Source organism: Eurosta solidaginis, chromosome 3 (genome assembly GCF_040869045.1).
Source record: "Eurosta solidaginis isolate ZX-2024a chromosome 3, ASM4086904v1, whole genome shotgun sequence".
NCBI classification, from domain to species: domain Eukaryota; kingdom Metazoa; phylum Arthropoda; class Insecta; order Diptera; family Tephritidae; genus Eurosta; species Eurosta solidaginis.
The window spans coordinates 73,340,578-73,368,025 of record NC_090321.1 but is presented as its reverse complement, the minus strand read 5'-3'; the positions used below and the strand labels follow the sequence as shown (position 1 = coordinate 73,368,025).

Sequence of the window (27,448 nt, the reverse complement as noted above, 5' to 3'; positions counted from 1 at the left end):
GAGTTAGAGCAGGTCATACAGTCTTTGGAAAACGAAAAAGAAAAGGAAATAGCGAGAAACAAAGTAAGCAACAAAATCATGCAATTCAAAAGAAGCATAAAGCACAACGCATCGGAAAAATTTATACTTGCTGCCAGGGTTTAAAATTGCTTAAATATTTTTTACAGCAATGATTTTGTTCCTGCTTGGGCTGTGTAAAGTAAACAGCGATAGTGCAAGCACACGCATTATACTGCAGCACGAACTTATTGCTTATTGCTTGGACTATGAAATAAACGAACAGCATAAGCGACAGCAGCTTCTGCTGCAGCAGGATTCAGTTGCTGTAGCTTGAATTTCGTAAAAGAAAAAGCAAAGGCAATGCAGACTTATTTTCCTGTGAATTTGATTTTGCGGCTGCGAAGCTGATGAACGGTAAATTAGAATTTGATGACAAAATGCTTTCTTTTTCGGCTAGTTTTCTTTAGTCAACAAGTGTCGCGTCTAACAGAGTGGTTAAAATGAGTGAAAAAAATGTAGAACTATGGAAATATTTTAAAAATAATATTAATGATGGGATCGCAAGTTGTTGCATATGCAGTGCTCGTTTGAAAAACAACAGAATTTTTAACTTAAAAGCGCATATAAAAAACATGCACCAAATAAGTACAAATGGCGACTTAAGCCCAAACGCGTCGACTAGTGTTCCACCAATAATGCGTAAGAAAAAAATAAAGATTGAAGTCAATAAAAAACATATTTTTCGGTCATATGTTGGGCTTGTGACAGAAAATAGTGTGCCATTTAATCTTTTGAATGCGCCAAACTTGCGAGCATTTGTTGATCCGATTTGCGAAGGACTCTCAGGAAGCCTTGGTAAAAAGATTTGTTTAAATGCAGATAATTGCGAAAAAACATTAAAATTAGTTGCCGAAAACATTAAAAAAGATATTTCAAGTGAAGTTAGAAACCGGCTGGTTTCATTGAAAATTGACAGTGCTACGAGATTATCGCGCAATATTTTTGGCATCAGTGTGCAATTTATCAAAAACAATGAAATAAATTCGAGAATGTTGGGAATGGTGATTTTGAAGGGAGTCGGTTCAACCACATCCAGAAACTTATCGATTGAAATACTTAAAACTTTAAGTAAATATAATATTTTATTGAACCAAGTAGTATCCTTTACTTCTGACAATGGTACCAATATGATAAAAGCTACGAAAATACTGTCGCATTGTATTTCTATAGATGATTGCAATGAAGATGATGAGGAGTTGACAAACGAAGTTTACATGCAAGTCATAAATTCATATGAAGATTTTCCAGATATCCGTGTTGGCGATATACAAATTTGTCGATGCGCTGCGCATACAGTTCTTTGTGCATTAGATGTTACTAAAATCGGTGAAATTCAAAAATATATTTTAAGCTGTCGCAATTTAGTTAAATTTTGTCGAAAAAAATCAAATGGCTGCCGGGAGGTTTTAGAGCTCAAGGAATTGAGAGTTCCTCAGTTAGACACGCCCACTAGGTGGGGATCAACTTACCAAATGTTAAGTGACTTAAAAGCAGCAAAAGATATTTTAGTTAATTTGGAATCACCAAAGAATAAATCAACTGAAGAAAACTTTGAAAATAACGAAGCATTATGGAATTTTATTGAAGGGTATTGCGTTGTATTTAAACCCCTGCAAAAAGCTATCGTAAAATTTCAGGAAGAGCAATTGCATTATGGCGATTTTTATGCGCATTGGCTGAAATGCAAACTATGTACGCAAAAAATCGTAGACAATGAGGAAAATACGAGATCGTTTGTATATAAAGTAGGAAATAGTATTTTGCAAGCACTCGAAAAGAGGAGCAAGAAACTTATGTCTAACGATAGTTTGCTGGCCACGCTCTTCCTTGATCCTCGATTTCATCACACATTACAGATATCTCAAAAAAATGATGCCATTTCTTATTTAAAAAAACTATGGTATAAGATGAAACAATTTGATAAAGATGCACAACTATCACCCAGAGTTTCCACCATTTCATTTGACCTTGAAGCTGCTGATGAAGATGAAGTACTTCCAAATACATTTCTGAGAAATGGATTGCTTGCCAGTGAATCAAATAATATGGTTACAGATGTAAACACAAAAATTCAAAACTTACATCTTCCGTTTATGGCAAGTGATGGAAACGTACCGAATTTTTGGAAAGAAAGAGCACAAAGCGACCCAGAATTATATGCTCTTAGTAAAGTTTGCTTCGCTATACCCCCAACGCAGGTGAAAATAGTTTAAATATTTTAAACCAATAACAGTAACAGTCTTTTTTTTCATTTTAGGTCACAATCGAGCGAGCTTTTTCTATTTTGAAAACAATATTAACAGAGAATAGAAATCGGTTAAGCGAAGAAACTTTGGAGGATATATTGTTGGTTAAACTGAATTCATCACACCTAGATGATGCTATAAATAATTTGTCATTATTCGAAGACGAAAATATGGAATAATACTAAATATTCTTATAATCCATTAAAATTTTATTTTATTTTTTTACTTTTGAACTACATATATATTTAATTATTTTTCTGTTATCAAACAATATTACACAATAAAATAATCAATGAATAACGCTGGATCACAAATTTCTTTTGCCCCGAACACAGTTGCTTTCCCTTGCTGTGCAGCTCACTGCTGCTGAAATATGTAAGCCAGCATGTGCTTGTGCTGATTTTATTTCAAATTGCCAGCTATAGCAAACAATGTGCGCTGCAGCCCTGTCGGTTGCTGTCGCTTGAACTCATTGTTTTCTTTTCAATTCAAAGCCAAGCACAATGTGTATTGCTGCAGTTTCCTCGCCCATGCAAGCACAGCAACAGTACCATTTTTAATGCTTTTGCTAATTTTGCTGCAGCATTTTAAACCCTGCTTGCTGCTTTTTACCAAGCAAAATCTTTTACCAAAGTATACAAAAACAAAATAATTATAACTGACGCGGACAAAGGTAACAAAACTGTGGCAATGTATAAAAGTGCGTACATAGATAAAATGAAACAACTTATTGAAGACAAAAAAAAAAACACATACAGAAAAGCAAGAAACGACCCGACAAAGACTCCAAAAGAAAAACAACAAAATAGTAGATGATCTTAATAAAAATAAACACATAAACATCAAGGAAAAGCAACAACTTACATGTTCAGCGGCAGCAGCACCGAGAATTTACGGGTTGCCAAAAATTCATAAGCCAGAAGTTCCGTTGCGTCCTATTATGTGCTCATTCATGGCCCCCTGTTATAAATTATCCAAATACATTGGAGAGATTCTAAAGACATTAATTTCGGATAAATATAATATTAAAAACTCTTTTAACCTCAATGATAGGTTGTCTGAAATATGTGTATGTGACGAAGATATTTTAGTGTCATTTGACGTCGTATCTTTATTTACAAACATACCAACGACGTTAGCTTCTAAAATAATTTCGAGCAAATGGGACACAATAAAAGCCATTTCTAATATTCACGGCGGCCACCGTGGTGTGATGGTAGCGTGCTCCGCCTATCACACCGTATGCCCTGGGTTCAACTCCCGGGCAAAGCAACATCAAAATTTTAGAAATAATGTTTTTCAATTATAAGAAAATTTTTCTAAGCGGGGTCGCCCCTCGGCAGTGTTTGGCAAGCGCTCCGGGTGTATTTCTGCCATGAAAAGCTCTCAGTGAAAACTCATCTGCCTTGCAGATGCCGTTCGGAGTCGGCATAAAACATGTAGGTCCCGTCCGGCCAATTTGTAGGGAAAATCAAGAGGAGCACGACGCAAATTGGAAGAGAAGCTCGGCCTTAGATCTCTTCGGAGGTTATCGCGCCTTACATTTATTTTTTTTTTTAATATTCCTAAAACAAAATTTCAAGATATGTTAGACTTATGCATAAAGGAAAACAACTATTTTATATTTGATGGCGATTTGTATACACAAACCTTTGGGATGCCCATGGGCAATCCAATTTCTCCCACCATTGCGGACATCGTCATGGATGACGTATTGGACAATACGATTCTAAAGCTAAAGCATGAACACAATATAGAAATAAAATTTATATGCAAATATGTGGACGACATTTTCGCTGTAATTAAACGCAACGATGCCAACACAATTCTTGAAAATTTAAATAAATACCATGACAAATTAAAATTTACTATGGAAATTGAAGAATACCAATTCTTGACGCATGCATTCACAGGGAAAATCAAAATCTTCTACTTGACTGGCATACAAAACCTACTTCTTCTGGACGACTAATAAATTATTTATCATCACAACCCATAAAATATAAGATCAATACAGCCAAAAATTTAATACACAAGATACTGACCATAAGCCACGAAAAATTCCACGACGCTAATATAGACAAAATATATAGAATCCTAAGAAAAAACAATTACCCGATAAATTTAATACGCGAACTTATAGACCAGGAGACCATGAAAAACAACAACCAACCCGATAAAAGAACAAGTACTGAAGTACAAACACAAAAGAAATTCTACAGCGTTACATCCATTCCAAAGTTGACAGAAAATATTCATCACAATATAGCAACAACACAACACACAATCCTTGCTTACAAATCAAACCACACCGTCTCTACAATATTGTAACGAATTGGCTGCAAATCCTCTTATTTGCAATCCTCTGCTAAGTTCGAATCACTAAACTGTTGAATAAATAACTCCAATATTGAAAAATGAAAAAATGGCCTTTATTAAAGTACTTCACAATAACACTTATACTTTGCTACTCGCTGGCTTAATAACCAAACTGATTGATAACTCAAATGAAACTCTACTATTGGCCGCCAGATCGCGTGCTTAATCAAACTGATTGATAGCTCAACTCAAACTGAATTACAGCGCCTCTTCATCTGTTGCCTTTTATACCCTTTGGTTTCCTCGTTCGCATTTTTCCAGAATATACTAGCATTGTCCATGACCTCTCAAACTTCTCAGCTATAACTAAAATTGCACAATTTTATACATCTTTCAGGCGCTTCCAGAATCTACTAGTCCAGTAGCTCTCAAACTTCTCAGATATATGCATGTGTTTGCGCATTGACTCTCCGCTGCTCGTATTCGTACATGGTACATATGTGTAGACGCAATTATTTATTCGTTAATGTAGATACATAAAGATTGAATTATTGATGTGAATGTTTGTAGTTTACAGTCTCTCGCGCGCACATAGGCGTATAAGTAAATGCATATGTGTGTGACATCTCTCTGGGCTGCCTTATATATGTGTATACTTGATTTGATTATTAACGGAAATACTGCTTGGCATGACCTTAGCATCGCCTTAGTGATGGGATAACTTAGTGATGCTAATATCCGTGACACTGCCCTCCACCTAAGTCTGATCGTCCCGATCAGACAAATCTCTCGATCTAACTGCCGCTAGCATCTCCAAATGTACCACTCTTCTAATCCGTGGTTTTCCAGTGGTTTGTATGCGGTAGATGGTATCACTGATCTTCTTCACAACTTTGTACGGGCCTTCCCAACTGCACCGAAATTTGGCTGGAACACCTTTCCGCCGGTGAGGGTTGTTTAACAGTACCAAATCTCCCGCCAAGAAACCTTCCGAATTAAAGTTCTTGTCATGCCAGTGTTTCATCTTACTACTCATTACCCTGGGCCGTTCCTTCACACTCTGTTGTTTGGTCAATGAACCACTTCGTAGAGCTTGCGCTGGACGGATTTGCTTTGCATAATCGGTATCGTTCCCACATTTCACAACAGTAGTGCGTTCCGGCTTGAAACTACCCTCGCATTCTTTCTCGGAAATTCGTTGCTTCGTTTTCCTGCGTCTTTTAGGTTTTGTCAATGCCAGTGTTTCTCTCGCAGGTACTTTTGATTTTGATTTATTTGGCCCATTCGATCTATCAACTTTTGGCTTTGACTTTCGTGGTCTTTGCCGAGTCTTTTCCACCAGTACCCGATTACTGCTGAACCCTTTTTCCAAACTAAAGTTAAGTGGTATGTCCTGGTTCTTATAGCGCATAATTTTTCTCCGCATATCGATCCTGACGTCATGGTCAACCAAGAAGTCCACTCCCAATATTACTTCATCAACGATATCCGCCACAACGAATTTGTGTAGAACCATGACTTTCCCAATTAATACCTCACATACCACTTCGCCTTGGACTTGATTATATTCGCCTGTGACCGTACGCAACCTTCCTCCAGGTAATGACTTTACTCTCCTGTAGACCAAATCAGATCGAATCAAGGAATGAGATGCCCCCGTATCTACACTCAGTACACGCTCTTTACCATCCACATTCCCTCTGACGGTAAGACTGCTTGATTTCCTTCCAATTTGCGACACAGATATCACAGGACATTCAATAGCCGAGGCAAGTTTTCGTTCTTTACATTTGACACGCTCTTGCTCATTTCCGCCAGCTTTGCGTTTACGGCTACCCACATTGTTGGAACTATTAGGACCAAGATCGCAATGACGTGCAATGTGACCTGTTGTTGTTGTTGTTGTAGCAATGCTCGCCCCACCTAATAGCCGCGACCGATCACAAATTCTCATCAATATCCTCTAACGGGAGTCCAAGGAAACTTGCCGTTTCAACAGGGGTGAACCATAAGGAAAGGGGTGTTAGAGGCGTTGGTTCCACATTACAATTAAAGAGATGGTTGGTGTCATGTGGGGACACATTGCAAGCGGGGCATACATTTTGTATGTCGGGGTTGATTCTGGATAGGTAAGAGTTTAACCTGTTACAGTATCCAGAACGAAGTTGAGCAAGAGTGACACGCGTTTCCCTGGGGAGTATGCGTTCCTCTTCTGCGAGTTCTGAATATTTTTCTTCAAGTACTGGATTCACCGGGCAATTCCCGACATAAAGGTCCGACGCCTGTCTATGGAGTTCACCAAGGACCTGCTTGTGTTTTTTCGCTTCATACGGCTGGGTTCTCAGGTGCCGTATTTCCTCAAAATGCTCACGGAGATGACTCCTTAGGCCCCTAGGCGGTGCTGGTTCGTCAATCAGATGTCTGTTGGGATGCCCAGGTTTCTGGGTATTCAACAGAAACTGTTTGGTCAGCATCTCATTTCTCTCCCTGATGGGGAGTATTCTCGCCTCATTATGCAGATGGTGTTCTGGGGACATAAGAAGACAGCCCGTGGCGATTCTGAGAGCAGTATTTTGGCAGGCCTGTAGTTTCTTCCAGTGGGTGGTTTTTAGGCTTGGCGACCATATGGGTGACGCGTAGCACGTAATCGGCTGGCTAATTGCTTTGTATGTGGTCAAGAGCGTTTATTTATCTTTTCCCCAGGTACTGCCAGCAAGGGATTTGAGGATTTTATTACGGCTCTGAATTCTTGGAACAATTGCGGTTGCGTGCGCACCAAAATGTAGATCCTGATCAAACGTCACACCCAAGATTTTGGGGTGTAGGACAGTCGGTAGCGTAGTGCCATCGACGTGGATGTTCAATATGGTCGACATTTGGGGCGTCCATGTTGTAAATAAGGTCGCGGAAGATTTAGTCGGTGACAATGCCAGGTTTCGCGAGGCGAAAAAACTGGAGAGATCAGGGAGATAGCCGTTTATTTTATTGTATAGCTCATCGATCTCTGGGCCTGGGCCTGTGGCCATTATTGTGCAGTCATCGGCGTAGGAAACGATTGTGACTCCTTCCGGTGGTGAAGGTAGCTTAGATATGTAGAAATTAAACAAAAGCGGGGATAGGACAGCACCCTGTGACACCCCTTGTTTAATTATCCTTTGTTTTGATGTTTCGTTTCTGAATTGCACCGATGCCTGCCGACCACCCAGATAATTTGCGGTCTACCTTTTAAGACATGGGGGAAGGGTAGACCCTTTCAGGTCTTGCAGTAACGAGCCATGGTTGACCGTATCAAAAGCTTTTGATAGGTCTAACGCTACGAGTACTGTTCTATGGTGGGGATATTGATTCAAACCGCAATTTATCTGGGTGCTAATGACATTTAGCGCGGAGGTAGTGCTATGGAGTTTTCTGAAGCCATGCTGATGAGGGGCTAGCTGCAAATGTGCTTGGAAATAAGGGAGCAAAATGGCTTCAAGCGTCTTTGCCACTGGCGATAGGAGAGATATCGGACGATATGACTCACCTACGTTAGCTGGTTTCCCAGGCTTTAGTAGCGGGACCACCTTAGCCATTTTCCATTTCTCGGGTATGACAAAGGTGGAAAGAGACAGGTTGAAGACATGCGCTAAATATTTGAAACCCTCTTTCCCTAGGTTTTTAAGCATCGGCATGGCTATGCCGTCTGGGCCCACTGCTTTGGATGGTTTAGCGCGACCAATGGCGTACTCAACCTCTCTAGCGGTGATGGTAATTGGTGACGCGCTGAGTTTGTGTTTATGTGCGTGTCTATTGGCTCTCCGTCTATCTTTGTCGACCGCAGGATGCATTATATATTGTCGGCAGAAAGCGCTCGCGCATTTTTTCGCATCCGACAGCACCTTATCACCAAAGGCGATGGAAACTTTGTCTTTGTGCTTAGTCGGATTCGATAGGGACTTTACGGTGGACCAAAGTTTACCTACACCGGTAGAGAGGTTACAACCTCATAGGTGCTCTTCCCATTTCGCCCGCTTGTGTTCGTCCACAAGCAATCTGATGCGTTGGTTTATATCCCTTATTTGGGGGTCGCCTGGATCAAGCTGTCTTATAAGGTCGCGTTCCCTCGCTAAGCTCGCGGCCTCCGCCGGGAAGTGGGGCCAGATTTCGGGAATTCTCCCGTCGGGAATGAAATGTGCCGAGGCGGATTCAATGACCTTACGGAAGGCACGCTCCCCTTGGCGGGCATCAGTCGGGATAGGGAGGGCAGCAAAGCTGCTGTCTGTTGCAGATTTATATTCTTCCCACTTTCCTTTTTTGAAGTTTATGAAAGTGCGTTTTTCGGTGACGATGAAGTCGGCGGTACGCTCGAACGAAATAAGTATGGGCAGGTGGTCGGATGCCAATGTTACCATCGGCTGCCAGTTGACGCAGTTTACGAGTTCTGCGCTCACGATTGAGATATCTGGCGAGCTATGACAGCTTCCTACCATACGTGTGGGGGCGTCTCCGTTTATTGTGCAGAACGTCGTTTCGTCTATTTGATCCGCCAACATCTCACCCCTACTGTCCGCCCGTCAGTTTGAATGCCATAGGTCGTGATGGGCATTGAAATCGCCTAAGATAATGCGATTGTTGCCAGTGAGTAAGGCCTCGATATTAGGGCGGTATCCACTGGGGCAACAGGTGACAGGAGGGATGTAGATGTTGATGATTTCTAGATTTGCATCGCCTGACCGGACAGATAGGCCTTGACGTTCTAAGACATTGTCCCTGCGGTCGATGCCAGGATCAAATATATAATATTGCACAGAGTGGTGTATAATAAACGTGAGGCCGCCTCCATTTCCGCTCTCGCGGTCTTTCCTGTGGACATTATAACCAGAGCAGGTCTGCAATGCAAATCTTGCTGTGAGTTTAGTCTCTTGAATCGCAGCAATGCGGATGTTGTGCCGCTTCATGAAATCGACTATCTCCGTAATCTTCCCAGTTAGTCCATTACAGTTGAACTGCAGAATTCTGAAGTGCATGAGGGGTGACGCCGCCACTCTAGGGGTAAGTGACGGGTGACTACGCCTAGGTTGTGGAAGTTCAGGACGCAATTGCTGTTGTGGCCTTGGGACTGGGCGCCCTTGGGCAAGCATTGGGGTACCCGGATGATTTGGGTTTGCTACCTGGCAACATGGCGCGATGAAACCCGTCGAGGGGTTGCCGTCGCGGAGACCAGAACATCTAGGAAAGTGGCACCACCCAAGGCAGGAGCTGCATTGAGCGGATGTCGCAAACCTATATATTCTGTGCTGGCAGACGGTGCAAACGGAGGCAGGGACTAAGAGTCTGTTTCCCTGACCTGCACGATTGCTGCCAGAAAAGAGGGGGGAGAAGAAGACGGGGGCAGGTAGTAGGTAGAGGTAGTAGTTATGAGTGGTATCAGGTGTTTGAGTTGTTGGCGCCGTGGGGCGCGAGCAGCAGCGGGTACTTGTTGTGGCTTGCTGAGCAGCGAAGCTGCTGGAAGGTAGTGGGGATACGCTTAGGCGTAGACTACGGGACGCCCTTGGGCGTGAGCAGCAAGGAGCCACAAAATATTTATAAAAGTTACGTGGACGTCGGGTTTTGGGATCAAGCCCAGAACAACCTGTACGATGCAACCATCCCTTGCACGAGACACACTGAACAGAGTATGACCGTCCTAAAAAGATTATTTTCTGGCAAATGCACCAAAACCATTTCTCAGGACCGGGGTCAGGAGACGGACCCGGATTGGGTTCGATACCTTCCCGGAGTAAGAGAATATGTAGCAGTCCTGCTGCAAGGAGCTGCTGGGAGGATGACAATTTGTGGGAGGGACGAAGCAAATTAAATGGGGTCACACTGAAATGACAGTCCTTGGTCGGGAAAAATCCCGAGTCGCTCCGGTACATAGAACCGACTGCCTTTGGAAGCGAATGCAATGTGACCTGGGTTGCCGCACTTGAAAGATTTAATAACTCCGGCATTTTTCTGTTGTGATCCCTTCAGTGCTTCCAAAATTGTGTCTACCCACTCTGGCCTTTCTACTTCCACACGGCGTGCTTTGAAAACTGGCTTACACAGAAGCGACGCTGTTTCCTGAATCAGAGCATGCGATACCGTTTCGGCAAATGTTAGTTTTGGATTCGCATATGTAGCCCGCTTCGTTTCCACATCTCGTATGCCATTTATAAAGCTCTGAATCTTTACCATTTCAGTGTATTCCACGGGTGCATCCGCATTCGCTAAATGTGCTAGCCTTTCAATATCCGACGCAAACTCTTGCAATGTTTCACCAGGCCTCTGGAAGCGGTTCAGCAACTCCATTTGGTATATCTGTCTCCTATGCTCAGTTCCGTATCGTCTCTCTAGAGCAGCCATCAATGCTTCATAATTGTTCCGCTCTCCTTCGGGAATCGTCTGTAGGATTTCCGCTGCTGGCCCCTTCAATGCCACGAACAGTGCAGCAACTTTATCTTCCGCATTCCAGTTGTTCACTGCTGCGGTCTTCTCAAACTGTAGCTTGAAGACCTGGAATGGAACAGAACCATCAAACGTTGGGGATTTTACCTTCAGAGTAGACATTGAAGTGATTGGACGGTTCAATTGTAACTCCTGAATCCGATCCTCCAAAGCATCTATTTCGGCCTCCATTTTATCTTGTCGCCCACTGAACCCTTCCTGAAACTGCGTTAGTTTCTCTTCCATACGCGATTCTAGTTGTGCAGAGATCTGCGATGATATCTGTGCTGAAATTTGTGTCGACATTTCTGATATACGTGCCTCTTGTGCTTCAATTTTAGATGTTATTTCTGACGACATTTCTGAGATACGTGTCTCCTGTGATTCAATCTTCGCTGTTATACGTGTCTCTTGGGATTCCATCTGTGATGACATATACGTTTTCTGTTCTTCCAGTTGTGATGACATGTTGGTGGATATTTGTGATGACATTTCTGTTATACGTGCCTCTTGTGCTTCCAGTTGAGATGCCAGTTGAGATGTTATTTCTGTCTTTTGCGATTCCAGTTGGGATGCCAATTGCGACGACATTGATGCTACTGTCGATGTTTGTGCAGATATTGCAGCCAATATCATGTTCAAGTCTGTGCTGCTAACCGTCTGCGATGTTTCGTTTTTCTCTTCAATTTTCGTTGTCTCCTCGCCATCAAGATCAAAGACATACTCTTCCACATCAATTCCTTCTGCTTCCATTGCCTCTCGTAGCCGTGCCTGAAGTTCAAGTTTAACGCCGCTTGTATTCAATCCAGGGCTCTCCAACTCCTTCAGTTGCTGGATCTTCAATTCACTGAACTTTGCCATGTCCTTGTTGTCCTCTGGAATTTATCCAACAATTCCTCTTCTGACACCAATTGTAACGAATTTGCTGCAAATCCTCTTATTTGCAATCCTCTGCTAAGTTCGAATCACTAAACTGTTGAATAAATAACTCCAATATTGAACAATGGAAAAATGGCCTTTATTAAAGTACTTCACAATAACACTTATACTTTGCTACTCGCTGGCTTAATAACCAAACTGATTGATAACTCAAATGAAACTCTACTATTGGCCGCCAGATCGCGTGCTTAATCAAACTGATTGATAGCTCAACTCAAACTGAATTACAGCGCCTCTTCATCTGTTGCCTTTTATACCTTTTGGTTTCCTCGTTCGCATTTTTCCAGAATGTACTAGCATTGTCCATGAGCTCTCAAACTTCTCAGCTATAACTAAAATTGCACAATTTTATACATCTTTTAGGCGCTTCCAGAATCTACTAGTCCAGTAGCTCTCAAACTTCTCAGATATATGCATGTGTTTGCGCATTGACTCTCCGCTGCTCGTATTCGTACATGGTACATATGTGTAGACGCAATTATTTATTCGTTTATGTAGATACATAAAGATTGAATTATTGAAGTGAATGTTTGTAGTTTACAGTCTCTCGCGCGCACATAGGCGTATAAGTAAATGCATCTGTGTGTGACATCTCTCTGGGCTGCCTTATATATGTGTATACTTGATTTGATTATTAACGTAAATACTGCTTGGCATGGCCTTAGCATCGCCTTAGTGATGGGATAACTTAGTGATGCTAATATCCGTGACAATATATACAAAAACAAAACATCCTATACAGTCTCAACAACAAAACAACGTTATATACGAGATAAAATTCAAAGGAAGAGAAAATGGAAAATGCGATAAAATATATATTGGCACAACAAAGCGAGCCTTAGCTGTTAGACTGGGAGAACATGAAGCTGACATAAAAAAACAAAAGACCAACACAGCGTTATCACAGCATATGTTGACAAGTGGTCATACAGCTGATTTTAAAAACGCGAAAATTATAGACAAAGAAAAGAGAATAACAACAAGATACACATTGGAAAGCCTGAGAATAATGGAAAGACGAGAAAAGACAATGAACAAACGCGAGGATACAGAAAACATTGCTGCCGCCTACATAGCATGTTTACAAATATAAAAATAAGAATATTTAGTATTGACAAGACTACCATGATGGTTAGATGGTACTGATTATAGTTTATTCATGTACATGTTTAAGTGACTAATGTTTTTGTTGTTTTATGTTCATGTTTTCGATACGAAATCCAATAGTGTAAGTGTTTCTTGTTACAAATTTTTACTCATTTAACTATCTTGTAATTTTAACCTTTGTTTGTGGCAGGGATTTTTTAAAAATAAATACCCCCCTGAAGATGCTAACAAAGATTAGCGAACCCCATTTAATTTGTTGCGTCCCTCCAACAAATTGCCATTCTCCCAGCAGCTCCTTGCAGCGGGAGTGCTCCATATTCTCTTGTTCCGGGAAGGTATCGAATCCAATCCAGGTCCGTCTCCTGACCCCGGTCCTGAGAAATGGTTTGCTGCATCTGCCGGAAAATAATCTTTTTGGGACGGTCATACTCTGTTCAGTGTCGTGTGTAAGGGATGGTTGCATCGGACAGGTTGTTCTTGGCTTGATCCCAAAACCCGACGTCCACGTAACTTTTATAAATCTTTTGTGGCTCCTTGCTGTTCACGCCCAAGGGGGTCCCGTAGTCTACGGCTTAGCAATGCAGCTCCTGCCTTGGGCGGTGCCACTTTCCTAGATGTTCTGGTCTCCGCGACGGCAACCCCCGACGGATTTCATTGCGCCATGTTTCCAGGTCGCAAACCCAAATCAACTGGGTACCCCAATGCTTGCCCAAGGACGTCCAGTCCCAGGGCCACAACAGCAGTTGCGTCCTAGCCTTCCTCAACCCAGGCGTAGTCACCCGCCACTTACTCCCAGAGTGGCGACGTCTCCCCCTATGCACTTCAGAATCCTGCAGTTAAACTGTAATGGACTAACTGGGAAGATCACGGAGATAGTCGATTTCATGAAGCGGCACAACATCCACATTGCTGCTATTCCAGAGACTAAACTTACAGCAAGATCTGCACTGCTAACCTGTTCTGGGTATAATGTCCACAGAAAAGATCGCATGAGCGGAAATGGAGGCGGCCTCGCGTTTATCATACACCACTCTGTGCCATATCATATATTTGATCCTGGCATCGACCGCAGGGACAATGTCTTAGAACGTCAAGGCCTATCTGGCGATGCAAACCTAGAAATCATCAACATCTACATCCCTCCTGCCACCTGTTGCCCCAGTGGATACCGCCCTCATATCAGCGCCTTACTTACTGGCAACAATCGCATTATCTTAGGCGATTTCAATGCCCATCACGATCTATGGCATTCAAACTGGCGGGCGGACAGTAGGGGTGAGATGTTGGCGGATCAAATAGAAGAAACGGCGTTCTGCACAATAAACGGAGACGTCCCTACACGTATGGTAGAAAGCTGTCACAGTTCGCAGGATATCTCAATCGTGAGCGCAGAACTCGTAAACTGCGTCAACTGGCAGCCGATGGTAACATTGGCATCCGACCACCTGCCTATACTTATTTCGCTCGAGCTTACCGCCGACTTCATCATCACAGAAAAACGCACTTTCATAAACTTCAAAAAAGGAAAGTGGGAAGAATATAAATCTTTTACAGACAACCTCTTTGCTGCCCTCCCTATCCCGACTGATGCCCGCCAAGGGAGTGTGCCTTCCGCAAGGTCATTGAATCCGCCTCGGCACGTTTCAATCCCGCCGGGAGAATTCCCGAAATTCGGTCACATTTCCCCGCGGAGGCCGCAAATTTAGCGAGAGACAGCTCGATCGAGGCGACCCCCAAATAAGGGATATAAACCAACGCATCAGATTGCTTGTGGATGAACACAAGCGGGCGAAATGGGAGGAGCACCTAAGAGGTTGTAACCTCTCTGCCGGTGTGGGTAAACTTTGGTCCACCGTAAAGTCCCTATCGAATCCGTCTAGGCAAAAAGTTTCCATCGCCTTTGGCGATAAACTGCTGTCGGATGCGAAAAAATGCGCGAGCGCTTTCTGCCGACAATATATAATGCATTCTACGGTCGACAAAGATAGACGGAGGGCCAACAGACACGCACATACACATAAATTCAGCGCGTCACCAATTAACATCACCGCCAAAGAAGTTGAGGATGCCATTGGTCACGCTAAACCATCCAAAGCAGTGGGCCCAGACGGCATAGCCATGCCGATGCCTAAAAGCCTAGGGAAAGAGGGTTTGAAATATTTAGCACATGTCTTCAACCTGTCTCTTTCCACCTTTGTCATACCCGAAAAATGGAAAATAGCCAAGGTGGTCCCGTTACTAAAGCCTGGGAAACCGGCTAACATAGGAGAGTCGTATCGTCGGATATCTCTCCCATCGCCAATAGCAAAGACGCTTGAAGCCATTTTGCTCCCCTACTTCCAAGCAAATTTGCAGCTAGCCTGTCATCAGCATGGCTTCAGAAAACTCCATAGCATCACCACCGCACTAAATGCCATCAGCACCCAAATAAATTGCGGTTTAAAACAAAACCCCCACCATAGAACACTTGTAGCGCTAGACCTATCAAAAGCTTTTGAAGGAAGGGGTCTACCCTTCCCTCATGTCTTAAAAGGTGGACCGGAAATTATCTGGGTGGTCGGCAGGCATCGGTGCAATTTAGAAACATCAAAACCAAGAAGAATTAAACAAGGGGTGCCACAGAGTGGTGTCCTATCCCCACTTTGGTTTAATTTCTACATATCTAAGCTACCTTCACCACCAGGAGTCACTATCGTTTCCTACGCCGATGACTGCACAATAATGCCTACAGGCCCAGGCCCACAGATCGATGAGCTCTGCAACAGAATAAACGGCTACCTCCCTGATCTCTCCAGTTTTTTCGCCTCGCGAAACCTGGCATTATCACCGACTAGATCTTCCGCGACCTTATTTACAACATGGACGTCCCAAATGTCGACCATTTTGAACATGCACGTCGATGGCACTACGCTACCGACTGTCCTACACCCCAAAATCTTGGGTGTGACGTTTGATCAAGATCTACATTTTGGGGAGCACGCAGCCGCAATTGTTCCGAAAATCTAGAGCCGTAATAAAATCCTCAAATCCCTTGCTGGCAGTACTTGGGGAAAAGATAAAGAAACGCTCATTACTACATACAAAACAATTGGCCAGCCGATTACTTGCTACGCGTCACCCATATGGTCGCCAAGCCTAAAAATTACCCACTGGAATAAACTACAGGCCTGCCAAAATACTGCTCTCAGAATCGCCACGGGCTGTCTTCTTATGTCCCCAGAACACCATCTACATAATGAGGCGAGAATACTCCCCATCCGGGAGGGAAATGAGATGCTAACCAAACAGTTCCTTTTGAATACCCAGAGACCTGGGCATCCCAACAGACATATGATTGATGAGCCAACACCGCCTAGAGCCTTAAGGAGTCATCTCCGTAAGCATTTTGAGGAAATACGGCACCTGAGAACCCAGCCGTATAAGCAAAAAAACACAAGCAGGTCCTTGGTGAACTCCACAAACAGGCGTCGGACCTTTATGCCGGGAATTGCCCGGTGAATCCAGTACTCAAAGAAAAGTACCCAAAACTTGCGGAAGAGGAACGCATACTCCCCAGGGAAATGCCTGTCACTCTTGCTCAACTTCGTTCTGAATACTGTAACAGGTTAAACTCTTACCCATCCAGAATCAACCCCAACATACAAAATGTATGCCCCGCTTGAAATGTGTCCCCACATGACACCAACTATCTCTTTAATTGTAATGTGGAACCAACGCCTCTAACACCCCTTTCATTATGGTCCACCCCAGTTGAAACAGCAATTTTCCCTGGACTCCCATTAGAGGATATCGATGACAATTTGTGATCGGTCGCAGCTGTTACGTGGGGCGAAGCACTGCTACAACAACAACAACGCAAATAACTGATAGGTTAACTAGAGTTTAACTCTGCCAGATCGCCGCCTAAGCTCAGCTTAAACTTCAGTTAAAGTAGACTGAAAAACTGCAGAATAAGTTTAAGCGTAGTTTAACTGACAAACTGAGTTGAACCTGTATTGAAAAACCGGACCTTAATTTACCTTTATACAGAAAGGATATACATATATATGTATGTTTGTATGTAGCTTATGAACTCCGAAACCACTCCGCGGGGAAATGGACCAGGGACCGGTCTATTCGAACAAATTTTATTCATGGTTGATTTGAAATTTGGTATATACATAGGTAGATCTTTTTATCATAAGCCACTTATAATTAAAGTTCCAAGATGCTATGGTAGTACATATAATTTAAAGAAAAAAACATTCGGTTGATTCGCAAATTTATGTTGCACATAGGTCCACGTTTTCGTTGGGAGTTTAAACTCCAGTTAAAGTCCACGGCGGTCGCCGTGGTGTGATGGCAGCGTGCTCCGCCATCCACACCGAAGACTTTGGGTTCACGCCCCGAGAAAAGCAACATCAAAATTTTAGAAACAAATTTTTCAATTAGAATAAAATTTTTCTAAGCGGGGTCGCCCCTCGGCAGTATTTGGCAAGCACTCCGAGTGTATTTCTGCCATGAAAAGCTGCCAGTGAAAACTCATCTGCCTTGCAGATACCGTTCGGAGTCGGCATAAAACAAGTAGGTCCTGTCCGGCCAATTTGTAGGAGAAATTAAAAGGAGCAGGACGCAAATTTTAAGAGAAGCTCGGCCTAAAATCTCTTCGGAGATTATCGCCCCTTACATTTATTTATTTTTTAAAGTTCACTTGAGTTTAACCTTTCCACTTTGTTCGATAACATAAAATTTTCTTGGCCATCGCAGTTAAAGCGGTCGAAGTGGCTACTTTGACTGGAGTTCAAGCTTTCACTGAAAAACCGTGTGATGTGTATGTAAGAAAATAAATATTTATTTATTTCATTTTTCAAATGTAATCTGAACTTTGTTGACTATCTTTTCCAGTCATTTTATTATTTTAGTGCTGGAGTTCACAACCCTCGTATCCAATAGCTTAAGGATGAACTGCGAAGTTGATGTCATTTACACTGATTTCAGTAAGGCGTTTGATAAAGTTTCCCATTCCTTACTCCTAATAAAACTCGATAGATTGGGTTTTCCATCAAGGCTTCTCTCTTGGGTCTCTTCGTACTTGATAGGTAGAAAGCAAACCGTTGTGTTTAACAATTGCTTGTCTGAATTCATCAATGTATCTTCTGGAGTTCCACAGGGCAGTCACCTTGGTCCAGTGTTGTTTCTGCTCTTCATTAATGACCTCCCAAATGTTTTGAAGCGCTGCATACCGCTGATGTACGCTGACGATGTCAAACTGGTTATGCCCATTCGCTCACGTGAAAATAGGGCAACTCTTCAATCGGATCTGAATAACCTGGTTGAGTGGTGTGACGTGAACGTCATGTCACTAAATTTACCGAAGTGCAAGTTTATGTGTTTTACGAGGAAATCTTTTAAAACCTATCAGTACATGATAGGCGATTATATCATTAAGCAAGTCACAAACTTTACTGATCTTGGCGTTATAATGGACCCTAAACTGGACTTCAAATTACATATCGAATCGTGTGTGAATAGGGCTAGAGGCACTTTGGCTTTCGTAAAAAGGTGGTCAAAGGAATTCAATGACCCCTATGTCACTAAAACTATCGTTAGTAAGACCTATGAACCTGGAACCCGCGTTATCAGGTTCATAGCGAAAAATTGGAATCGGTCCAGAAGCAAGTTTTGCTCTTTGCTTTAAATCATTTGCCCTGGGATCCATCAAGGAACCTACCGCCCTATTGCAGACGGTTAAAACTTTTACAGCTGCCTTCACTACAGAGCCGTAGGGATATGCTTGGCGTTTTATTTATGGTAAAACTATTAAGGGGGATGATAAACAGTCCATTTCTGCTTGGCGAGGTGATGTCTAATGTCCCTTTTAGGCCCTCTCGGAATTTCCAACCACTATATTTAAATACATGTAGATCGAATTTTCAAATGCATGAACCTCTTCGTTGTCTGTGTCAGGCATGCTTAACGAACGAAACGATATCATTTCGTTACGATAATCAACGCTAATAAACGAAACGAAGTAATTTGTCGTTCTTAACGTTAATAAACGAAACGAAATGACTTCGTTTCGTTTATTAACGTTGATTATCGTAACGAAATGATATCGTTTCGTTCGTTAAGCATGCCTGGTCTGTGTCAAGATTTCAATAATCACTGTAATAATATTGTTACGAATATTAGCAAAACTAAGGAGTGCTGCCATCTTCAGGCCGATGCTAAGCAGTGACGTGAATTCACATCAATAATTCAATCATTATGTATCTATATAAACGAATCAATAATTACGTCTACACATATGTACACATTCCGACGAGCTACATTTACATACAAGGCAGCGAGAGATGAGATGTCACACACAGATGAATTTACTTATACGCTTATGTGTGTGCGGGAGACTGTAAACTACAAACTCACATATGCACATCTGAGAAGCGCTAAAAAAATAGACAATTGTAAACAAGTAGGAACTATATGAGAACTATACACACACGAATATAGTTGGTAAGTTCTGGAAATGGAAGAACCTAGAAGTATGCAGCGTAAACTATTAAGGCGGGGCAGGCGAGTAAGAAGTAATTCAGTTTGAGTTGAGCTATCAATCAGTTTGATTAAGCACGCGATCTGGCGGCCAATAGTAAAGTTTCATTTGAGTTATCAATCAGTTTGGTTATTAAGCCAGCGAGTAGCAAAGTATAAGTGTTATTGTGAAGTACTTAATAAAGGCCATTTTTCCATCATTCAATATTGGAGTTATTTATTCAACAGTTTAGTGATTCGAACTTAGCAGAGGATTGCAAATAAGAGGATTTGCGGCAGATTCGTTACAATTGGTGTCAGAAGTGGGATTGTTGAATAAATTCCAGAGGACAACAAGGACATGGCAAAGTTCAGTGAATTGAAGATCCAGCAACTAAAGGAGTTGGAGAGCCGTGGATTGAATACAAGCGGCGTTAAACTTGAACTTCAGGCACGGCTACGAGACGCAATGGAAGCAGAAGGAATCGATGTGGAAGAGTACGACTTTCATCTTGATGGCGAGGAAATAACAAAAATGGAAGAAACACCGCAGACAATGGCGAACACAGACCTGAACATGATATTGGCTGCAATATCTGCTCAAACATCGACAATGTCATCACAGATGGAAGCACAAGAAACGCGTATAACATCAAAGATTGAAGCACAAGAAACGCTTATGTCAGAAATGTCGACACAGATCACATCGAAGATGGAAGCACAAGAAACGCGTATATCCGAAATGTCGTCGCAAATGTCATCTCAGCTGGAATCGCAGGAGAACCGTATAACAGCGAAGATTGAAGCACAAGAGGCACGGATATCCGAAATGTCGGCTGAAATTTCAGCACAGATATCATCGCAGATCTCTGCTCAACTGGAAGAGCAAGAAGGACGTATTTCCTCGAAGTTGGAGGCGCAAGATACAAAAATTTTACAGTTTGAAGAAAAAATCGAGGCCGAGGTGGATGCTTTGAGAGGACGTATCGAGCAATTGCAACTAAATCGCCCAGCAGTTTCAACTAGTAATTCAAAGGTAAAAACACCATCCTTTGACGGTTCTGTTCCTTTCCAGGTCTTTAAGCTACAGTTTGAGAAGGCCGCAGCAGTGAACAACTGGAATGTGGAAGATAAAGTTGCCGCACTCTTCGTAGCATTGAAAGGACCAGCTGCCGAAATCTTACAGACTATTCCAGAGTACGAACGGAACAGTTATGACGCATTGATGGCTGCTGTAGAACGGCGATACGGAAGCGAACACAGGAAACAGATATTTCAAATAGAACTGCAAAACCGCTACCAAAAAGCTAACGAGACTTTGCAGGAGTTTGCTTCGGACATTGAAAGATTGGCTCATATTGCAAATGCGGATGCACCCGGGGAATACACGGAAAGAGTGAAGATTCAGAGCTTTATAAATGGCATAAGGGATGTCGAAACGAAGCGAGCCACATACGCGAACCCAAAGCAAACATTTTCTGAAACGGTATCCCATGCATTGACTCAGGAAACAGCGTCGCTTCTGGGTAAGCCAGTTTTCAAAGCACGCCGTGTGAAAGTAGAAAGGCCAGAGTGGGTAGACGCAATATTGGAGGTGCTGAAAGGATCGCAAAAGCGGAGTGAAAAAGTTATCAAATGCTTCAAATGCGGGAAGTCCGATCACATTGCACGTCATTGCGATCTTGGTCCTAATAGTTCCAACAATGTGGGTGGCCGTAAACGCAAAGCTGAAGGAGATGAGCAAGAGCGAGTAAGAGATAAAGAACGAAAACTTGCCCCGGCTATTGAATGTCCTGTGATATCTGTGTCGCAAATTGGAAGGAAATCAAGCAGTCTTACCGTCAGAGGGAATGTGGATGGCAAGGAGCGTGTACTGACTGTAGATACGGGCGCATCTCATTCCTTGATTCGATCTGATTTGGTCTACAAGAGAGTAAAGTCATTACCTGGAGCGAGGTTGCGTACGGTCACAGGCGAATATAACCAAGTCCAGGGAGAAGTAATATGTGAAGTCCTAATTGGGAAGGTCATGGTTCTACACAAGTTCGTTGTGGCGGAGATCGTTGATGAAGTTATATTGGGAGTGGATTTCTTGGTTGACCATGACATCAAGATCGATATGCAGAGAAGGGTGATGCATTATGAGAACCAAGATGTGCCACTTAACTTCAGTTTGGAAAAAGGGTTCAGCAGTAAGCGAGTGCTGGTGGAGGAGATTCGACAGAGACCACGAAAGTCAAGGAAAGTAGATCGAGCAAAGGTTGATTGATCGAATGTGCCAAATAAAGCGAAATTAAAAGTACCTGCGAGAAAAAGACCGGCATCAACAAACCCTAATGGACGCACTAAAATTACTGAAAGAATTTTTCAGAAAGAATGCAAGGATGGTTTCAAGCCAGCGCGCACTTTTGTTGGGAAACGTCGGAACGATACTGAGTATGTGAAGCCAATCCGTCAAGAACAAGCTCTACAAAGTAGTTCTTCCTTGGCCAAGCAACAGAGTGCGAGAGAACGATCCAGAATAATGAGTAGTAAGATGGAACACAGATACGACAGGGAAAATAATTCGGAAGGTTTCCGGAATGGAGATTTGGTACTGTTAAACAACCCTCACCGGCGGAAAGGTGTTCCAGCCCAATTTCGGTGCAGTTGGGAAGGCCCGTACAAAGTTGTGAAGAAGATCAGTGATACCATCTACCGCATACAAACCACTGGGAAACCACGGATTAGAAGGGTGGTACATTTGGAGATGCTAGCGGCGTTTAGATTGGGAGATTTGTCTGATCGGGACGATCAGACTTAGGTGGAGGGCAGTGTTACGAATATTAGCAAAACTAAGGAGTGCTGCCATCTCCAGGCCGATGCTAAGCAGTGACGTGAATTCACATCAATAATTCAATCATTATGTATCTACATAAACGAATCAATAATTGCGTCTACACATATGTACACATTCCGACGAGCTACATTTACATACAAGGCAGCGAGAGATGAGATGTCACACACAGATGAATTTACTTATACGCTTATGTGTGTGCGGGAGACTGTAAACTACAAACTCACATATGTACATCTGAGAAGCGCTAAAAAAATAGACAATTGTAAACAAGTAGGAACTATATGAGAACTATACACACACGAATATAGTTGGTAAGTTCTGGAAATGGAAGAGGCTAGAAGTATGCAGCGTAAACTATAAAAGCGGGGCAGGCGAGTAAGAAGTAATTCAGTTTGAGTTGAGCTATCAATCAGTTTGATTAAGCACGCGATCTGGCGGCCAATAGTAAAGTTTCATTTGAGTTATCAATCAGTTTGGTTATTAAGCCAGCGAGTAGCAAAGTATAAGTGTTATTGTGAAGTACTTAATAAAGGCCATTTTTCCATCATTCAATATTGGAGTTATTTATTCAACAGTTTAGTGATTCGAACTTAGCAGAGGATTGCAAATAAGAGGATTTGCGGCAGATTCGTTACAATATTGATACTTGCGACACACTTTAAAGTATAAAAAAATATATACTCACTGCCTTGAACTCATAACTGTTTCAAAATCACATGTTAAACTAAATCTGTTACCTGCTCCAGTTACTTTGGGCGGGTGGCTTGGAATCACGTCCTTTCCAACCTCCCACACATTGCAGCCCTACTCATTGTGTGTTGAATATACATCAGCTGATCGAAATCACGTCCATTCCGACAGCACTAATAATCAATAAATACTTTGGGCGGGTGGCTTGGAATCACGTCCTTTCCAACCTCCCACACATCACAGCCCTACTCATTGTGTGTTAAATATACATCAGCTGCTGGAAATCACGTCCATTCCGACAGCACTAAAAATCAATAATTACTTTGGGCGGGTGGCTTGGAATCACGTCCTTTCCAACCTCCCACACATCACAGTCCTACTATTGTGTGTTAAATATACATCAGCTGCTCGAAATCACGTCCATTCCGACAGCACTGATAATCAATTCCGTTGCTCGGCATCACAGTCCATCCCGACAACGGATTCAACAATATATGTATATACATATTTTATAATATAATTTTGCTCACTATGTATGCTTGTTAATTTTACACTGTAATCCGCATTTATATTCATTCATTCATTCATATTTAGACTGATTAATTGTAAAATTTGTAGACTAACAAATAAATAAAAATTAATTATTTGCATGCAATTAAAAACTAATTTTTAATGCCAAAGAGGAATACATTTTCACGCGCGTACATAACCCCCAGCGGGTTAGGGGGTTAGAATATACCCGCAGTGGGTATGTCTGTCGTAAGAGGCGAATAAAATATCGGATTCAAGGGGTTTGTGTTGCGCAGCCCTCCAAACTGAATTGTCAACCTCACCTATCCGTGGTGAGTCCTGTTTAATTAACAGCCGAGGCTATGGCGACCCCGAACTCCTCATGGATCTAGGGGGTGGGTAGGCGGTATGGCCTAGAAGGTCGCATGTGGTCATAACAAATCGTTCCCGAGATGGTCGGGCTTTGTACCGGAACGTACCGGATCTGCATCCGGCAAAGGACCATCAACTCGATAACACTCCCAAAGGCCTTTGGGGAGTGTCCTTATCGCTACAACAACAACAACGCACGTACATACGTACACGCACCCATTATTTTTTCATTCTTGTAGTTGAATCTGTATACGATATAAAGAATTATGTTGTTACAAGTTGTAACCCTGTTTAATTTGAACCGTATCGCACAAAAACGGCTCGTTGCATCAGGAAAGAAGTTGAATATAATACCCATACAAACATTTCGGAGCTACCATACAATAAAAAAAAGCCCCTTTGCTGCCGTTACCGTTTAAACGGTTAAGCAGCAATTAAGTAATTATAGGTAAAGATTTTTTTAACATCGCCCCCCTGTGTTTATTTTCTTTAAGATTTTGATTTACCTTTAGTATTTAAAATTTAGTGAATCAAGGTCACAAAATGCAGAAAACACTATGAAATCATAACACTCCAGATTATAAAATTTTTTTTGGCAGGAACATCATAAAGTTGTGAAGTTATTCGCGAAAGGTAATCCAATTCTAATAATATATAGTTTAAAAAAAATAAAAACCACGCAAATATGATGCCGTTTTAGTATCTACAATCCACTTAGAGATTTGATGTTGATAGCACTGTAGCACAGAGGTCCGCGTCTCCGCTATTAAGCACTACTCGTTTTTTAGAGTTATTTAACCACTGCCGCGTGTCTTGAATAATTGCCGCTAACGCTCCTTTGCGCGCCTAGCCTAAACTTACAAATAAGCATACATACATACAAGTGAAGCTAATATAGTGTGTTTAAAAAGATCGGTTTAACCGTTTGCATAGGAAGCATTTATTATTATATTTGTTGGCCAGGCGAAAGACATTACTTTCGTTTATATGTTCATACTTACCTACTCACATACTGTTCATACTCACATACTTACTTACCTGTTTACATCAAATGCACGAACAGTACCATCCAGCGAACAGCTAACTAAGAAATTTTTACTTCGACTGAATTGCACGCCAGTAACACCACTCGTATGCTCACTAAACGTTACAAAACAGAAACCACTTTGTGTATTCCAAAGCTTTACTTTGGAGTCCTCGCCACCTGTAGCAATAAATTGACCATCAGATGAATAGCTAATGCATGTCATTTCACTGCTATGCCCCTGCTGTTTCATAATATACTGTTCGCCTATGATATAAGTGTTTGCTTAATAATGCTGGGAAGCTTTTATTTTAGTGCTTAACACATTAATACTTACTCTGCCATTCCCATACGAGCAACTGTCCGAGCTCGCGTGATGCCAACGCTACCCAATCGCCGGTACCATTGAACAACGCCACTGATATGGCATACTCGGAAATGGTCAGCGAATGTATTATATTAACATCAGGCAGCTCATATAAATAGAATGTGCCTATGCTAAAAGCTACTACTAAGATTTTTGTACGATTATTATAATTAGCTGCTGTTACAACTGTATTATAATCTGTTTTACGCGCTTCATCAGCCAAATAATGTCTGCCAAGTTTTTTATAAAAAAACTGATGTTTCTTACTAGCCTCCACATCTTTCACTTCATTTTCATCCATTGGTTCCACACTTGAATCATTATCATTTTGCTCTTTCACGCTATTTGCGGCGACATCATCTCCAGAATCGTCTTCTACTTCAATCTTTTTCGCATTCCTCTTTTTCTTGATTGTCACATGGTTTAATGATTCACGTTGTTCCGTCGTTATCTCCTCTATGTCCGATGGATTACAGCTGCATCCCCATAAACAAAGCTGCCCGTTTCGACTTAGCGTATTTACATGCATACTATTGCGTTCAAAGAAGCTTGCCACAATTTCATCCGTGTGGCCAGCTAGTATATAAGTGCGAAAATTCGAAAGAAAACGCATGCCAACAATTTTGGTTGTGCCATCACGACAGCCAACAGCTAAGAAACGTGAATCACTTGACCAATCAAGCCAAGTGACATCGTCGAATCCACCGAGAAAACGGCGCTTTAGCACAAATGGATTGTATTCGCCGGTAAGCTCACCAGGCGCTGCAAAAACTAATACTAAATTTCCTAACGCTACTGCAAAATAAGCGCCATCTGGACTAAAGACTACACATTGTGGTTTGGTTTGGAATTTGTGCCGATGTATGATTGTGCATGACACCAGACTAATTAGCTGAGCTTCGCCCACTTCATTCACAGCAATTAGCAAGGTGCCGTCTGGTGATAACGCGATACCCACATAATTGTAACGTGACTCAAGTGATAGGGTTCGTGACTTATGACTGCAAACTTCAAATTTTAGCACACAATTCTCAGCGCATTTGTATTTAATAATTTACTTACTTCCGCAAATCATATATAGACAGCCGATTACCAACAGGACTTATAATACTATTTCCATCGGGCGTAAATTGTAGATTTCCATTTCGATAAATTGCCCCAAGTAAATTTGAAAACTTTAATGTAAACAAATATTTTATATTTATATATAACTTCTTTTAGTTATATTACCTTGTAAGAGAACTTCATATCAGTATTATTACAATTGGAAGCAAATAAATTGAGCTGATGTGTACAACAAAAGTGTGTAAACAAATCACGCGTGTTTTTAAAAGCATATGCATGGTTGCAATGCGAGCCCAATGAAGAGAGAAAGAAACAAAGCAACAGGGTCTCAAGATCCGTTTAGGTACGCGCAGATTACGCTGCGCGACACCTAACAGCAGCGGCGCCTCACAGAGCGACATATTTTGCCAATTCACATTAAGCGGCAATCGAGCGACACATTGCGGCAAAAGTTTGTGTTTATTTTTGTTTGCAAAATTGACGAAACACATTTTGTAGATGTAATTATTTCATTTTTGTGCGAAGAAGAGGAAAGGAAAAGAAAAAGGTCGTGGCTATGGGTCCAAGACATCTCATCCTCAAGATTTGAGGAAGGGGAGTTCCACACTCTTTTGCACAGATTGAAAAAAGATGATGCAAAATTCTTTGCATGTATTCTTATGAGGCAATTCACACCTAGCGGCAGCAGCACTGCGCGACCCTTCCCAACGCGGCTTTTTTGCCTAGTTGATCCAATTTGCCGCGCTGTGCCGGGTCGCGCAGTGCTGCTGACGCTAGGTGTGAATTGCCTCATAAGAATACATGCAAAGAATATTTTGTAGTGCAGTGCATGCTGCGTAGTGCAGCCTAATGTGGCCTTACCTTTAATAACAATTGCCGTCATCCGTTGTCAAAATCCTGAGCCAGATAAATAATTTTGCATGTAAATGCAACAACAATGATTTGAGCTAGATAAA

The 27,448-nt window shown here is 42.1% G+C and overlaps 1 protein-coding gene across 3 annotated transcripts in view; it reads right to left on the bottom strand.

Moving 5' to 3' along the window:
• Window positions 1–26,778, bottom strand: part of LOC137243940 (periodic tryptophan protein 2 homolog) — a 65,411-nt gene extending 38,633 nt beyond the window's left edge. For all 3 annotated transcript variants that reach the window (XM_067772303.1, XM_067772301.1, XM_067772302.1), the window contains exons 1-4: window positions 26,658–26,778; window positions 26,490–26,602; window positions 25,398–26,428; window positions 25,075–25,327 (exon numbers count right to left, since the gene is read on the bottom strand). In XM_067772303.1, the coding sequence (XP_067628404.1) occupies window positions 25,075–25,327; window positions 25,398–26,428; window positions 26,490–26,602; window positions 26,658–26,675 (1,415 nt within the window). In that variant the 5' untranslated portion in view covers window positions 26,676–26,778. The remainder of the gene's footprint in view (window positions 1–25,074; window positions 25,328–25,397; window positions 26,429–26,489; window positions 26,603–26,657) is intronic.
• Window positions 26,779–27,448: the final 670 nt, after the last annotated feature.